Below are 17,545 nucleotides of genomic sequence, written 5' to 3'. Positions count from 1 at the left end.
AATCACAAAATTATTAATAATTTGTTATATAAATAAAAAAAATTATTAATATTATGTTAAGATATTTCTTATTTTGTTAATACTTTGTTATATAAATATGGGTAAACTACTCCAATGGTCACTAATGTTTAGGTTAGTATTCATTTTCACCACTGATGTTTCGAAAGTCACAAATCGGTCACTAATGTTATCATTTATTACAAAATGATCACTCGACGTTAGCAAACATTAACAATTATTACTACAGTAATGGAATACTGATGTGGTACGTAAACCAGTTGACCCGGTATGTTTGACTGACTCTTCTTCTTCTTCTTCTTCTTCTTCTTTAAATCCAGTGCCTTTAAATACTTGAAACTATGAAACCATGAAAGAATCCTTAGTGCCCTTCTTCTATAGTTTCAATTACATCTATACTTGATTAGCACGATAATAGATGGATTCAAGGTCTAAGTTTATGAATCTACGATATCCAATCAATTTTTATTTCCATCAATCTTTGTCTTTCCCTCTCAAACATGTTGTAAACGTGCTGAGTCAATAGGTTTAACGTGCCACATCAACATTTCGTTACCATAGTAACAATTTGTTAATGAATATTAACGTCAAGTGACCATTTTATAACAAACGATAACATTAGTGACTGATTTGTGACTTTTAAAACATTACTGGTGAAAACGAACACTGACCCAAACATTAGTGACTATTGGCATAGTTTATCCTATAAATATTAATAAAAAAATTTAGAGTTGAAAACAAAGGTCGGATTCATATTTCAGTAGCTCTTATACAAATTAACATGTATGTGTAGTTAGGTTCTACATGGCTGGAGGAATATGTTATACAGGTTAAACAATATTGCCTCTTGATGGACTGTTGCTACCTGCTTTACAAGTGTCAAAATCTGTGGAGGCTGCTTCTCTATTAACTGCATGCCTAATTGAGGAATGTTTAAGGAAAGACTTTCTAATAAAAAGTTAAGGAAAGACGCAACCGAAAATATTACTTTTATTTTAACATTTTCTATTGCGCCTTTCCTTGACTAATATTATATTAGATTATCATACATCAGACTACCCAGGTCTAATGCCTTGGATTCCAAGAGAAGCACTAGTGCTCCAAACAAACATATGAAGCTCCCTGTTAGGCATTTCCTTCTTCTTAGACCCTGAAAATATGGGATAAAATCTTATATAGTCCTTTTAAAAAAATAGTTTTTCAATTATTTCCAAATTGTGTTTTCATTCATGATGAATAGGCACACTTTTAATTTCTCAGATTTTTTTTATTTTCTTCTTATGGTATTTCGATCTTTTTTAAAGGCGAATGGAGTTTAGGGTTGTTAGCTACTAAGGTTGAGTGTGAATGAAGCTAGAGTGGTGGCTGAGTGGTTATGATGTATGTGAGGTTGTTGAGTGCTGTGAGTGTGTGTGTGTGAACACATAGCTTTCTGCTGAGTTTGTTAGCTGAGCTGTCATGAGTTTGTTAGATAATAAGTTGTATAAAAGGGTGTTAAGCCCTCAATGACATGCATGGAATTACTTCTTTATTCTTACTGTTAGTTTCTGTAAACCAGTAATCCATCATGGTATCATTCGCTGTCTGTTCTTGAGGTGCTTCGTTTCGCTGCTTCAGTTGTTGGAGGAGATGGATTCATTGGCTGCCAAGACCTTCACTCACAAGAAGGTGATTGTCATTCTTGATGAATCAAATTTCTTACTCTGGAAGCAGCAAGTTTTGCTAACTGTTGGTAGTCATCGGCTCGAGAAGTTGCTGACTGGTTCGTTGCAGCCTCCGCCTGCCTTTGTAGCTGGTGCAAATGGTGAATCGGTGCCAAATGAACTGTATGATGACTTTGTCGCACAAGATAGTGCGTTGGCATCGTGGCTGTTGTCAACGATCAGCTCGCACCTGCTCTCTCAATTTGTTGGGGTAGAGACTGCGGTGGCTATTTGGAACAAGGTCCTATAGTTCTTTGCAAACCGCTCTACCACGGCAGTCATCAGCCTCCATTATAAGCTTCAGTCACTCAGGAAAGGAGATGACAACATGCGGACGTACTTGACCCGGATCAAGGAAGTTTATGATGCGTTGGCATCGTGTGATAGTGTCATCTCCACCGCAGAACAAGTTGCGAGTATCTTAAAGGGTCTCTCGAGGGAGTATCAACCATATGTTGCTTTCATTACTACAATGAAAGACTCACTATCTCTTGATAAGGTATGTTCGTTGTTGATTGATGTCGAAACTCAGATTGTTGGGTTTGACGCTCGAGATGATCAATTTCCTATGAGTGCGCATGTCACCAATATGAGTAATAACTCCAAGTCTACTAATGCGAGCTCTTACAATCGGACTGATTATCGCAATGACTCTGGCTATACTGCTCGAGGATGAGGACGAGGTCGTGGCAGGCCCAAGGTTCAGTGTCAGTTATGTGGCAAGAATAGCCACCTTGTGGTTGATTATTGGCATCGATTTTATCAGAATTTTTCTGGTAGGAGTTCTGGTCGTGGTTCTGCTGGAAACAACACTGGTCGTGTTAATTACTCAAGTGCTGAAGCTTTGTAAGTAGATGGTGATATGTGTTCCTACTACACAAAACGACATGTTGAAGCTCATGCTGCACATCATGACTCCTGGGTGGTTGACTCTAGCGTGTCACACCATGTGACACCTGATGAATCGACCATTGATCTCAAATCTAATTTTTCTGGTCCAGGTAAATTACTAGTTGAAAATGGTGTACCTCTTTCGATTCATGCTACTGGTAAATCTGCTTTATGTTCTAATTCTCGAGCGCTTATGTTAAACGACTTATTGCATGTGCCTAAGATTACAAAGAATTTGTTATCGGTGTCTAAGCTTACTAGGGACAACGGTGTTTACTTTGAGTTTTCGAGCTACAAGTTGCTGTGTTCGAGATGAACGGTCTGGTGAGCTTTTGTTGCAAGGTGAAGAATGAGGTGGTCTCTACTTCTTTCAAGTGGATGTTGATGCTGTGAGTAGTAGTCAGACAGTAGCTTATTATGTTCTTACTTCAAATAAATTGTATGAACTATAGCATAGGCATCTAGGGCATCCTGCACATGGGACTCTAGAACAAGTTTGCAAATCACTTCATATAGTTGTTGATAAGAAATTGAATGAACAATGTGTTGCTTGTCACATGGGCAAAAGTCATATGCTCCCTTTTACTGATTCAGATACAGTCTATTATGTTCCATTTTAATTACTCTACACTGATTTATGGGGATCGTCACATGTGGTTTCAAATGGTTACAAGTACTATGTGACCTTTGTAGACGCGTGCACACATCACACATTGTTGTACTTGCTAAAAGATAAGTCACAGGCAGTTCATGCGTTTGAACTATTTCAACAGCTCATTTCTACACAATTTGATTCGAAAATATAAGCTGTACAAAGCGATTGGGGAGGAGAGTTTCGCAGCCTGTCTCGTGTGCTTCTAACAGTTGGTATTTCGCATCGGTTAACTTGCCCACACACGTCTGAGCAAAATGGAGTCGTAAAAAGAAAGCATAGATATGTCATTGAACTTGCTCTCGTACTTCTTGCTCAAGCATCTATGCCTCTTAAATTTTGGTCTTATGCTGCAGTAATGACAATTTATCTTATTAACAGACTGCCAACTCGAGTCTTGCAAGGAATGTCTCCGTTTGAATCGTTGTTTCATAAGAAACCCGACTATGCTTTGCTCAGAGTATTTGGGTGCATATGTTTCCCGTATCTACGCCCTTTTAATCGTCATAAATTGGAGTTCATATCGCAGCCATGTACATTTCTGGGTGTGAGTCCTCAACATAAAGGTTTTTTGTGTCTTGGGGCAAATGACCTAGTTTATGTGTCTCGGTATGTCCAATTTGACGAGTGGCAGTTCCCTTTTACAGCTGAAAATAACGCTGGTACGTATGGGTCTTCTAGTATGACTAGTCGACCTCTTGATGTTGTCATGGATATTCCTAGGTTGGGTGATGTAGCTCCTGAGATGCTTGGAGATCAGCAGGCTCTGGTGTGTGATCATGAAGATTCTGTTGACTTGTCTAATGGTCTTGAAGATTCTGTGTACTTGTCTAATGGTCTTGAAGATTCATCTGCGCCACTTGATGATAATGAAGTTAATTCCTCATCTCCAGAAGAGGTTGTTGCACCTAATGAGTCTGCGCAGGAGTCTAATGTCAATCATCATCCCATGTTAACTCGTAGTAAATGTGGAATTTACAAGCCTAAAGTATATTCCAGTATTGTTAGTGATGGTGTTCCAGCTAACGTTCATGAGGCATTAATGTCACCCAACTGGGCAACAGCGGTTAATGCTTAATACTCAACCTTGGTTCATAGCAAAACCTGGAGTCTAGTTGAGATGCCAAGTGATAAGGGTCTTGTCGGTTGCAAATGGTTGTTTAAGCTTAAGAGGAATGTTGATGGTTCTGTCCATCGTTATAAAGCTCGGTTAGTTACTAAGGGGTTTTCACAAGTCCCTGGTCATGACTTTATTGATACGTTCAACCCAGTTGTTAAATTTGCAACAGTATATGTGGTCCTTGCGATTGCGGTTGCTAAGGGATGGTCCCTAAGACAGATAGATATTGATAACGCCTTTCTCAATGGTGATTTGGTTAAAGATGTTTATATGCAACAGCCCCCAGGTTTTGAACAATTTGACTGTGTTGGATCTCCTTTAGTGTGTAAGCTGAATAAAGCCTTGTATGGGCTTCGACAAGCTCCACGGAAATGGAATGAAAAACTTAAAAATAGTTTGCTTGAGTTAGGTTTTACGGTTTCACTAGCGGATGCTTCCTTGTTTGTTCGCTTCATAAATGGTTCTTGCACATATCTTTTAGTCTATGTCGATGACATAGAAATCATAGAAATTTCAGATGATAACATCAATGTTGTTGTGCAAATGCTGAACAAAAAAATTTCTTTAAAAGATCTTGGAGAACTTTCATTTTTCCTTGGCATTGAGGTCAAAAGAAGAGGTGCTGACTTAGTTCTTAGCCAGAGAAAATACATTCTGGAATTGCTGGAAATAACAGATATGCTTCGAGCCACTCCAACATGCACTCCTATGATAGCGTCATTGAAAGGGTTAAGTAAAGGGAGTGTGTTGTTGTCCAATGCACGTGAATATCGTAGCATCGTTGGTGCATTATTATATGTTTGTCATACACGACCTGAAATTGCCTTCTCGGTCAATAGAGTAGCTCAATTCATGCAAGCACCGTGCGAAGAACACTTGGTAGCTGTTAAGCGTATCCTACGTTATCTGGCTGGCACAGTAGATTATGGTCTATTATTTTCGGCTGCAGATACTAGGCTGCGTGTCAAGGCGTTTTCAGATGCTGATTGGGCTGGTGATGTTGGCGATAGGCGTTCGATGACTGGCTATGGAGTTTTTCTTGGTAACAGTTTAATTACCTGGGTCTCGAAGAAGCAGAAAATGATTTCTCGTTAGACGATGGAAGCTGAATATCGTAGTATTATTGAAGTTACTGCCGAGGTAACGTGGGTTGCTGCGTTATTAAATGATCTAGGATTGAAGTCATCTGATGATCCCGTTGTTTGGTGTGATAATACAAGTGCAGTTGCAATGTCTGCCAATCCTGTGTATCACGCGAAGTCGAAATATGTTGATCTTGATATATATTTTGTTAGGGAGAAGGTTGCAGCAGGTTGCCTAAAGGTGAGCTATGTGTCTGCTGGGTTTCAGCTTGCTGATGGATTTACTAAGCCCTTGATGAAGGCATCGTTTCAAGTATTTCGAGACAGACTTCATGTATGTCCATGTTAAAATAACAAACGATAGAAGAAGAGAAAGATGGGAGAATGTTAGCAAATAAGGTTAAGTGTGAATGAAGCTAGAGTGGTGGCTGAGTGGTTATGATGTATGTGAGGTTGTTGAGTGTTGTGAGTGTGTGTGTGAACACATAGCTTTCTGTTGAGTTTGTTAGCTGAGCTGTCATGAGTTTGTTAGATAACAAGTTGTATAAAAGGGTATTAAGCCCTCAATGAAATGCATGGAATTACTTTTTTAATCTTGCTGTTAGTTTTTGTAAACCAGTAATCCATCAAGGGTTAACCGAACATCATTATGCTAATACAATATGCTCATCGTCAATGCTATGCGTTGCTTTCTCTATTCCTTTTGGTTCCCAGGTTAGTTTTGGGATCCAATCCAAGTGCACGCATGGCTTGTGTCTATGCTTATTTAATCCCTAGCTAAGTGGTTCATTGTTTGTTGAAGTGGCAACGGAGACCTAATATTGCAAGGCTATCTACTACTACTTGGGACGGCAGACAAGATCACGTCTGTAAAAACAACACATCCTTTTTAGCAATCTTATTAGACCGTCAGTCGGTTTCCATGGCATTTACCTCAGTCATATTATATATAGCAAAAGAAAATGATCCAAGGACGGGAAAAATAATGACTTCAACATCGGTTTCAAAGCCAAATTTGGCTTATACTTGAAGGATAACACTACTCATGCAGACATGGATGAATTTGTTATGCTGAATTTCATGAAATGTTGTAAAACAAGTAGGGTAGATAGGCTAAATCTATGGTTTATGGAGAACTCTTCCGGCGACTAAAGCGGCCTCAATGATGACAGAGATGACCTCAATGACGTCATCCACTTGGCATGTGTTTCCCTTGAAACACCTCCCTCCCGCTTTCTGGAAATTGGTCATGCAGTTTAGGAAGCTTTGGCTGCACTCTTGACTCAGATAGCCATCTGCAGTTTATGAAATGATAATTTCATAATGATCTCAAATTGTTTTTGATGATATATATGTATTAAGTGAATACATACTGTTCTTGGCTTGAACACAGGCGTCGTGCTTCATACAGCAAGCATCAAGCCCGTCGCAGGGTCTCTCTCCAGGGCATCCACTGTACAATAGCCCGCAGTACTTGCCATATCTCAGAAATGGAGGCACTGCATTCATTTATCCCCCCTCCCCCAACTCATTTTTCAATTAAGAAAACAACCAAATACAAGTAAGAAAGAAAGGAATACCTGAACAGAACTTCGACTCACATGTTCTACTGCATTCTTTGCTCTGCAAATCATAATGCCGACGCCAGTTTAAGCAAAATAATGGCAGGGCAGCATGTATGTATATAAAAATTTTAGTAATAAAGAAGGTGAACAAGTTTACTCACCACGGTGACGTCAGAACCAGCCATCTGAATTCCAACATTAAGGGCTTCCACAGAAGCAAAGGAGAAGAAAGTGAAGCAAAAGAGAGCTAAACTCAAAAGTTGATGCCTCATTATTTGCAGGAAATAGCTCTGAAATCTGAAGAAGCCCTGATTTTCTTGACAACCAAACGGGAAGAGCGGTGAGCAATTTGTTGTAATAAAAAAAGGACAAATATGAGGTGGCTGGAATTGTCATGTAATGGCTCGTGATCCCTTTTTGGACTGATGCTTCAACTTTTCCCCGGTCGACAAGTTCCTTCCTTTAATAAATCATTTCACCTCAACTCTCACCCTCTCCCTACATACATACATACATACATACATATTAAGAGTAGAGTAGGGTAGGGTAGGCAGGGTCGTAGAAAAAGGCCTTTCACCCACTCAAATCCTTGTTTTGTTACCGGAGCTAATGCATTTGCTTTTGCACATTCACCTCTTGCTGGCTGCTGCTCGGTTGGGATCTCTGCTTGCAAAACTACAAGACACAATCTAATGATGTTGCTGATGACATTTTCTCTCTCCTTTCTGGCTGTTTAAATCTCGTGTTTTCTCATGTGACAAAGTTGATGATTGGGTAGCAAATAAAAAGAGAGTAAAACCATTAACCGGTTTTATGCAAGCTGCTTGTATCAAGCTTTAATTTTAATATATTGGCTGATTTTTGTGTCGGTGAGATGTTCACTTTTTACGAAAATGATTCTTTTTTACTTTTAAAAAAATTACATGCATGAATGATTTATATTAAAATAAGCATACAAGTAACTGATATCGCACAGCATTCATTCCGACTTGATGAATTCAAAGCCGAATCAAACGCAGACTAGTAAGAACAAACTTGGCTAATGGACCAAAATTAGATTGAAGGATTACGACATAATTTACCCCCTTTTTGGAATCTAATGAAGTAAAATTCAAATGGATTTGTATTTTGAAATTTTGATCGATTCAGAACCCATTTAAACTCTGGAACACACTTGTTTATGGAATTCGTCAGACTACATTGAAATGAATGAACAGAAGAACAACATACGAAGAGAAGGAAAGTTAATCGATAACACGAGCGCAGCCACCTGCATCACAAATCAAAACATCCGAGCCATGGCTCAATTGGCTTGCCAACACTGGCTGAAGCCTCGGATATTCTTCCTTCACAAAGTTCGCTGCTTCTGTTGCGCGATCCGCATCTACCAATGCAACACAGCAACCCCTGAATCCAGCTCCACTGAACCGAGCTCCAAATACCCCCGGAGCCCTCAATAGGACCTCGTATAATTGAATCAGTGGCTCGCACCCTTCACAACCATTACATTACAGTCATTTATTTAAATAGGCTCCAATAGAAGATCGAATCATTTTTTGTTTCTTCTTGGTTAAAACTTTTGGAATTTAAGAGGCATGGCAATGCAACTAAGAAACAGAAAAAGGTAGGTCGTACCACATTCATAGTTTTTAATTGAACTTAGACCAGAAGCTGTCATTAGTTCCCCAAAATCTATCAGTTCTCCTGAAGCCCAAGCCTCTAATCCTGGAATCACCATTGATTAGTTGATAAGCCATTGAATATGGGTATCTACTTATAGTTATGTTGCCAAGATAAATTTAAGGAATCGTGATAACACAGTTGTACCTTTAGTAACTCGCATATTCTCTGAAAAGTAATGCTCTGCTCTTTTGGCTAGATTAGGTTCCAGTTTGAACTGCAAAAGAAAATGCCATCTGATAATAGTAACATAACTTGTGAACAAAACATAGAATGCTAAGTCAACAACTAGTTGCACAGGTTATATACATCAAACATAGCCTATCTACTGCCTTCCATGCTTAGCTTAGGTGGAATGGTGTAGATCTTATGTTTGAGGCATGGAGGGCACATATCTTACATGAAGTTGTTTAAACTAGGTTTATTATTTCATGGGTACATAATTATTAAATTTATTTTTCTTGCAATCGAAGTTAATAATCTCGTATACTTGAATATGTGGCGATTGGACACTCAGATTTATGAGGTCATGCTATTTTCATTAATAGTAGCATACCCATGAATGTATGCATGCCATATATGCATTCATGAGTGTACCTAAATATTTAATACTGAGAATATATATATATCTTATTTAGCAAACTGAAGTATGTAACTTGGAAGTTTACTCTTCTAGTAGGACAGGTAATTAAATAAAATACATCCAAAACATAACATTCAACTAATAATAATGGCATAAAAAACAACTAAAAAGAAGAAATGCTGCAAAATTTTTAGCTTCTAAAATCAGAGTCTATATTGATATTATACCTTGTATGCTTCATAAGCTTCTGGTTTAACTGCAAGGAAGGAGGGTAAGAAAGAAATTAAATTCATTGTGCAAATACAAAAATAAATAAATAAATAACTTAAAGAGGAAGGTCAAATTCACAGAGACAATGGGGTCAAATACTAGCCATTGCATAGGATGGGCTCTGTTTCATCATCTCCAGAAGCACTACAAAACAAGAACAGATAGTAACAAGTTTATTGAAAATATAACAGAAAAAGAGGGGGGAAAAAAGGTGAATCACAATAAACCAGGACAAGCTTTTAGTAAAAATATGACAAAATATTGCATTTTACTGAAAATGTTATAGTCATGATATCTCATTGTAAGGTATAAGCAGAATCAGAACAAGACAACAAAAGATGTGGACTCTCATTGTAAGAAAACGAGGTTTGTGCCATGCATCAAACATCGATATGATTCTACTCACGACAAGGTGGGCTTCTAAAAGGGCATATAAAATATGTCAGCTTTTAACTACTCTAATCAACATGATCAAGAAAATAATTCAAATATTCTCCATCCACAAGCATTAAATCAAAAAGTGGATCTATAGAAGTTAACATGAATTTAACTGTCTCAAAATCTAAGTGGACTAGTGATGATATTTGCATTTTAAAAATTAAATCATAAATGACAATTGTCCAGTGTTCTCAATTAGAGGGAATGAGATCATACTGCAGAAGAACTTTGGCAGCTTCTTGACATTCTGCAACTCGAGAATTGTATCCAGGATTGCTGGTCAAAGCTTGCCTAAGTCCTGAAAATGCTAGTAATATTTTGTAACCTTTCTGTGGTTCAGCTTCGTGAGCATCTTGAAACTTTGGTGGGTGTATAATCTTGTGCTCTGTAGTCTACATGTAATGAGAGGCCATGTGAAACAAGTTTAAATGAATCAACATTTTGTTTTAAGAATTAAATATCTTTTTAGAAAAAACATGATCGGATCATCATTAAATTAAAGAAAAGGGGTTACATAACTCAATAAAATAACAGTCAAAAGTGAGTCAACATATACAAGGCTTTGGGAAAAGCATCTGACAAGATTTGGGGAACTGAGGCAATGTGGCATTGCACACAAGCAATTGGTGAAAGGTCCAAAGGTGGACATATTTGTAACACAACGTTAGGCTACGATAAAGATATTAATTTAGTTCTTGCACCTCTTTTTAACGTATTATGTTAATTGTTAAATACAATACACCTTTTAGTCAACTTATTTTGCATGTATGACAATACTGTTGAGATTTTATTAAAACTAGTGGATTTTAGTCAAATACATGAAGAATACATGAACTTATTCTTCTTCAATTTTTTCCTCCACTTTTTATTCGTCAAAAAAATTAGTATATAGTATATGCCTATATGCGAATATCACCAGTAGAACAAAAGGGCAACAAAGATATAGAATTAACTAAAATTTTGGCAACACACACTGTGGATGGAGGAGAAAAATTATATAACAAAGTGGGAAATAATAAGTGGAAAAAAAGGAAGTTACATAACTATTCATTTAAAAACAAAATTAAATAAAAATATGAAAAGTTCAAAGTAAAAAATTACTATGCTTTAATTTGAGTATTGTGTCAATTATCCAACTTAGTTAGTATCACTCAACTTGTGGCACCTAATTGAGTGAAAGGCTTTATTCAGTGAAATTAGTACAAAAAGTTTGACTTACTTTGCAGTTCATGTAGGTTAGACAGCCATGGCTTGAAAGCAGTATAGCTGATTGATCCATTATTCCATTTCTCAGACCTAAATACTCGTTTTCAATCACCCTGCATGTTCCATAATATCAGATTTAGAAAAGGCTTAGCATGTAAGGATAGAATGTAATATATATCACTAAGACACGGATTCCTGGTTCAGCTTGTCCAACCAGCCAGTCTGGCTTTTATTCCATAACTTTTTTGGCATTCCTGTCTTGGGTGTGAATGGTTTGATTCAAAACCGCCATACATGTTATGTTTTCTCGGGGAAATCTATTACAAAGGAACTTTACCATTTTTCATGCTGAAAAAAGGGTCATGGTTCCCTACAGTCTTATCCCTTGCCTTAATCCTTTCACTTGTTGAAATTCATTTTCAGTATATTTTTCTCGACAGGGAACATTTTGTCTGTTTTAACTCACCTACTATTATAAAGAGCATTTTTTGGGTGCTTTTGTATGAGTATCACATGCAAGGCACAATCCACCTTATCATATCCCTTGTGATTTCTCATATCCATCTGCTATGATGCAAATTTATGCTAGCTTCCATGCAAAAAATAGGATAGAAAACAAAATTATGCAATGGCAAATCAGTTGTTTGCAATTGATTTTTTTGACAGATGAAGTTTCAATTTTTGTTCTGCTAAATTTAAGAGTTTAACCTCTATTTTTGTAGAATTAGGTTTTTTTATATTAACTACACTATTTTATATCAATTATTCTTTTTCTTATCTCCCAAGTACTAGGGCATTAGGGCTATATTACCATTCCTTTTTTCTATTAGCTTACAAGTACCATTGTTAATTCTGTTTCTAGTACCATTTAAATGATAAGTCATTGATAGTTTTGAGTTTTTTTTTTCTTTTACCTCCACGGAAGGAGATTCAAACCAACTCTTAGCCGGGTACTAAGTGCACCTGCCAATCCCATCGAGTCATTTGCTCATGAGCATATTTAAAGATATGGAGTATTAATATTTCCCCTTCTGTTTCTCTCTGATTTTCTGCTCCTAGTACCTCTATTCCCACCCATTTTATCATCTATCCAAAGTTTTTTCTTTCATATCTATTCTCTATCTCTTTGCCCTATTACATGACTATTTTTTTATAATTAGGTCCTGAAGCATACTAATAAGCACAAAACACTTAATTTACCTTGAAATAATAACTAAATGAGATTAAGATATCATAACCAGGGTTTTAAATAGCGTTTGCGGTCACATTTTCGGTCGCGTCGCGTTTATCACAGTTGTGGATGTGGATATAATGGATGCTATTGCGGTCATTACGGATATCGTGATCGTGAATTTTTTTTCTAATGAGCTGATTTTTTTTAATAAAAAATCTGTTTTTTTTTTTAAATTAAAATAACGGAATAATAGCGGTCTGCCATTGCAGCTATTGGCCGCGATCCGTTAAATTGCGGCCGCGATCCGCCGCTATTGGTGTGATCCCGCTTCACACCATTATTTTCCGCGATAGCAGTTTCGGAAACCGCCACGACCGCGATATAACGACCGCGATACCGCTGTTCGGCCGCTATTTGAAACCTTGATCATAACATTCGGTCATTCAAAAGTAAAGCTTCAAATTTAGCAATAAACCCAGTCTTAAATAATTTTAATGGTGTTGCTACTAAATAACCATGCATACAGACTTAAGTAATTCAACAGTGATGAAAATACCTGTCATACTCAATATTTTCCGTGGGAGATACAGTTAAACTATTTGCACTTTCCAAAGCCAGCAGGTAAGCTATGCCAACCTGTCAAAAGATGACTTCACTGCATCTTTTAACATGGAATGCAAAGAAGATGAAATTTACAAATAATATGCCCATTTTGGTCTTAAAAACAAGAGAATTCTTGACAAAATTGCAATTTATTTTCATCTGAGTTTTCAAGAAAAATGCGTACTTAACCATATCAAATCACTAGTCCAGATCACTTCCTAAGAAATATTTAAGAATATACTTCCTCGGCCTATTTAGAGAAAAAATTGAAAATGCAATATACCTCTTCCTAAAAAATTTTACCAAGTCAAGAAATAATTGAAGATCATTATCTCTCTTGGTTGGTTAAAAAGTTTCAATTCACTAACCTTTTAGGTTTCACTAAAACAGATCAATTCTTTCTGCCTGAGGATAAACTATTTTCTAATGAAATGTTGATTCACATCCTCCTAAAAGCGGGTCCATATAACTTTGATCAATCTCCCCCTTACCTAAGCTTACTGTATTTCACTGCCAATTTTGGATCTCCTCTACTCCCTCTTCTATAATGCTTCGCAAGATAGAGACATCTATTAGAATGTGGAGTTTTCTCTAAAATCAATATATCAGAAATTTGTGTAACTTTCAGACGGCAGAAATGCAATGACAACTTGTATCCATTCCTATTTTCAGATTGGTAAATGCTGTCATTTCTGGGTGATTCACCTGTTTCCTCCTTTTATCCTTTAGAGTTTTCTCCATCTTGCACAATTCCAGGGTTCCCCTTGTATGACATTCACATAATAATCTTCTTGAATATTTTATACATAAATGGAAGAAGTTTTTCAGAATTAAAGTTCCTAGGTAGAAATCTCCGTTCCTCAAGGAAAGGCTACTCATTCAACCTATAATTCCAATTTGGTCCAAAAGCAGCCTATCATTTCCAAGGGTAGCATAAAAAAGCAGGTTATCAGTTATGTGCTCTAGGATAGATTTGCTTATACGTTATAGCAGTGAGCCGGTTTATCTCAAAAGTGATTTTGAGATTTTCATTCCTTTCCTATTCCACCAAGTATCACCTAAGCTGTCTATATGCTGTAACAAACAGAATCTAAAAAATAAACATACAGCAGCGGAAGAGCTAATGCCTGAACTGTCCAGACTGTCAGATCCACAGATGTAGCCAATGATACCCTGCAAATATGAGTAGATTTAATCTTAAAAAGTTATATATTTAAAAAAAATAGTGAAAACAAACTAACAGAAAATATTTGCTTTCACAGTTACTGTAAAATGTCAATTACATACTCAGCAACCAGATAGACATGACCATTGTATCAGGAATATGATACTGGAGGTTAACACTGTATACAAATAATAATAAAGTTTTCTCAATCTCACATGAGGCATAAACTTGTAGAGAAAATTCAGTTATAAAGAAGACACGAGACACTAGGCTGTAATTATCTTTTATCAACAGATTTTGCAGATTTTTTTAGGCTAAAAAAACAGATTCCATCTCATTATCTTCATTAAAGGGTTTAGCTTCTTAAAGCTTGTTGTAGACCAATGATTTCATTTTTTCACTCTGGAGGTATTAAATAATTTCATCATTATTTGTATGAAAATACAGAGAAATAACTCTTACCTGAGCAAGATGATTCCCTCTACTCTGTAATGCATGCAAGGCTCCTCTAGCATATATGCCCCAGTCAAATTCATCTGGTGATGGAAAAGAATTATCTACTTTAATCTCTTCACCTTTGCTAATGGTCGGCCTTGCCTTAGGGGTCTCATTAACTCTATCATATCATGACACCAAAACATTCAAGTTAAAAATGGGACAGGATTGTAAAATCATATAGAAAAATGTTATCTATGACAGCAACTAATCCTGTTTAAAGCAAACAGATGTAAAAGCTCTTGGACAAAGAGGGTTGTACAATTGTATATAGCACACTAATTGGATTGCACGAAGTATGGATTCATCTTTAACAGCAGCCACAGAAGTTCCAATGTACTTGGTTCTTTCTTCTATGTATAATAGTTGAAGGAGCCCCACCGATAGGTAAGTGGAGGCTGAGAGGGGGAGAGATAAAGAAAAAAGAAAGTACTCAATTGTTTGCGATAGCTTCAGCATTTGCGATATTTAAGCTATTCAAATTGGATTGCATTTGACTATGGCACATGAGTTATATATGATCATAAATACAATTCATGGCCCATTTTGACAACTCATAAAATGGTCTATTGCACAGTCAACCCTATTAAAAGAACAGCTAGCAACGGAGCTGGGTAAAACAAGTATAATTTCCAGCTTTAATCAATAATTACAATTTTATGGCATGTAGAAAAATGAACTTGAAAAAATATCTTTATCAGAACTAGAAATATAGAAGATTAATTAAATTAAAAAGAAGGAAATAAAACTAAAGGACATTATGGAAGTGCAAGGTACAAGAGAAGGAAGATTCTCATACCTGAACCTAACTTCTCCTTTAAACTGACCTGATCGTAATGCGACCTACACCAAGCAATCCAAAGTCCATTCAATCTAATGACAAAATGACAGAATTGATGATAGAAGGATAAGGAAAATATTATTTCTTTTCGTGTTCTGTTGTGATTTTTTAATCATGAATTATTGATCCTTGATTTTCTTTTATACCCTTCATGCCTTAAAAAAAGTCATTAGGCCGACATATGCGTCTGTGTATTGTGTGTGAAATAGAGAGAATGAAAGAGTCTCTCTTTCTGCAATGTAGACGGTTAGGATAATGGTACTGAAGTCAGGCACTAGAAATTCAAAAACAGCCTTTCCTTATGGATATTCTTGAGGCTTGGATTCCCACTGTAAATGATCAGTCAAATTCATTACCTTTTGCACTCTGCAGTGGTCTTTCACTTCATTTTGTAATACAACAGAAAAATGCTAAAATACTTATGATGCCTGCTGCCTAATCACATTCTGGTTACTAGGTTATGAAACCATTTGCACAAGATAAATGATTATAACAGTGCTGAAGAGAAAAAGTTAGGCGAAAACTTACGTTCAAAGCACCCTAATCTTCAGAAGAAAAAGATACTTGGCAACAGCTCACAAAATCTGTTTCTTTTAGAACTTACCTAGTTTGCAAGGTGAAGTGGTTCATTCCACACACAACCCCCCACCCCACCCCGTTCAAATATACATGGAATTATTGGAGGGTGGAAAATACTCCCCGTTTTATGATGGGGAATCCTATTTGAGTCTCATATAGATAATGATAGAAAATTGGACAATTTATGCTTGTATCAAGAGTTAACCTCAAAGCACAATAAAGTTCACGGGGCAGCTATGATGAAGTTAAAAATAAAGTTCACTGACTTTTAAGCTCTTCAATGAAGAGAAAGAAATCTAAGGGTAGCAAACTAGTGAACTATTCCACGTACTCAGAATCTGATTTATTCCTCTACTACTTTTTTTGCAAGCATTGGTAAGAATCTGATTTATATCAGTTATAGGCTTATATCATCTGAGTTGTGGATTTTTTTTTGTCAGAAATGTTATGATCAAGGTATAAAAGAAGGCAAAACTTCCAGAAACCAGCTCCCCATTCTACAAGAGCTATAAGGTGAAAATACCATCTTAAGCTCACCTGAGTGTCACCAGAAGGTACAAACCCCAATAGTATTCCTTTATTAATTGTCATAACAGAGACAATCCCACCCTGCAAGCGTTAGAAACCAAGAGTGGTAAACAAAAAGAGAAATCAAATCTACATGAGATCAATGCAAATACAGGTGCAACATAGCAACCTGATGATCAACATGAGCACCCAGTGGACAAATCCGATAAGGAGATACAACAACCCGAACGTCCTCTGTACCTTTTCCAGACATTCCAGACACAATCTTTCTAATTTCATGTACCTGCAATCCAATCCCCATCCAAAATAAATGTAAATGTGAAAAAAATAGAAAAGAAAAACAGATTCACTGATAAAAAAAGCAGAGGCAACCGAATCTACTCCTGCTATTCTATTTGGAAAGCTAGAAAATCGCATGGAAGATACTGATAAAACAATAATCAGAAATGAAATCTTATCAACGCGAATGAATAGAAAAAATAAAAGAAACCCAGATTGATACCCCCAAAAGAAAGAGAACTCGGTACCTCATCCTGAGTAGGCCAAGACATTGCATCCATCTCCATATTTGTCTCTGAGCTTTCTCAACGTAAAGATTGTGTTTATATACAGAAAAGTGTAGTACGAACAAAGGAACTGCGAGGAGGGGGAGGGGTGGGCGGTCGGTGGACCGGGAAATCGGTTAAAACGTCATTATAATCTAATGTCAATCTTTTCTTCATAAATTCGACTTTGTTTGATTCAGCTTGAAGATAAAATATCTCATCATTACAAAGAAGAAAAAAATAACATTTTTTGTTTAAATGAAAATATATTAACTCATCATTATTTTAATTAAAAATATTATATTTTCGATCACATCATCCTTTAAACTTAAATTAAGTTGCGAATGATAGATTTTTTAAATTTGGTTCTCTAGTAATTGATGTCTAATCCCTGCTCTCACCTCCTC

The 17,545-nt window shown here is 36.6% G+C and overlaps 2 protein-coding genes across 2 annotated transcripts; both read right to left on the bottom strand.

Moving 5' to 3' along the window:
- Positions 1-6,442: 6,442 nt before the first annotated feature.
- LOC120182194 (phospholipase A2-alpha-like) lies at positions 6,443-7,426 on the bottom strand. Its single transcript, XM_039187193.1, has 4 exons — positions 7,193-7,426; positions 7,047-7,089; positions 6,840-6,965; positions 6,443-6,761 (listed from the first exon to the last, which is right to left on the bottom strand). The coding sequence occupies exons 1-4, from the start codon at positions 7,301-7,303 to the stop codon at positions 6,586-6,588; spliced, it is 456 nt and encodes a 151-aa protein (XP_039043124.1). The 5' UTR covers positions 7,304-7,426; the 3' UTR covers positions 6,443-6,585.
- A 772-nt stretch (positions 7,427-8,198) lies between these two features.
- On the bottom strand, positions 8,199-17,307 carry LOC120182191 (galacturonokinase-like). The gene is made up of 14 exons (XM_039187189.1): positions 17,121-17,307; positions 16,763-16,876; positions 16,603-16,674; positions 15,445-15,488; positions 14,613-14,766; positions 14,093-14,158; positions 12,939-13,018; positions 11,222-11,321; positions 10,219-10,394; positions 9,668-9,708; positions 9,522-9,550; positions 8,859-8,928; positions 8,667-8,756; positions 8,199-8,523 (listed from the first exon to the last, which is right to left on the bottom strand). Exons 1-14 carry the CDS (start codon positions 17,157-17,159, stop codon positions 8,276-8,278), a joined length of 1,323 nt encoding a protein of 440 aa, XP_039043120.1. The 5' UTR covers positions 17,160-17,307; the 3' UTR covers positions 8,199-8,275.
- Between the last annotated feature and the right edge of the window lie 238 nt (positions 17,308-17,545).

Source organism: Hibiscus syriacus, unplaced genomic scaffold (assembly GCF_006381635.1).
Source record: "Hibiscus syriacus cultivar Baekdansim isolate YM2019G1 unplaced genomic scaffold, ASM638163v2 tig00112632_pilon, whole genome shotgun sequence".
Taxonomy (NCBI): domain Eukaryota; kingdom Viridiplantae; phylum Streptophyta; class Magnoliopsida; order Malvales; family Malvaceae; genus Hibiscus; species Hibiscus syriacus.
The sequence above is the reverse complement of the archived record's forward strand: the minus strand, read 5'-3'. Positions and strand labels throughout refer to the sequence as shown.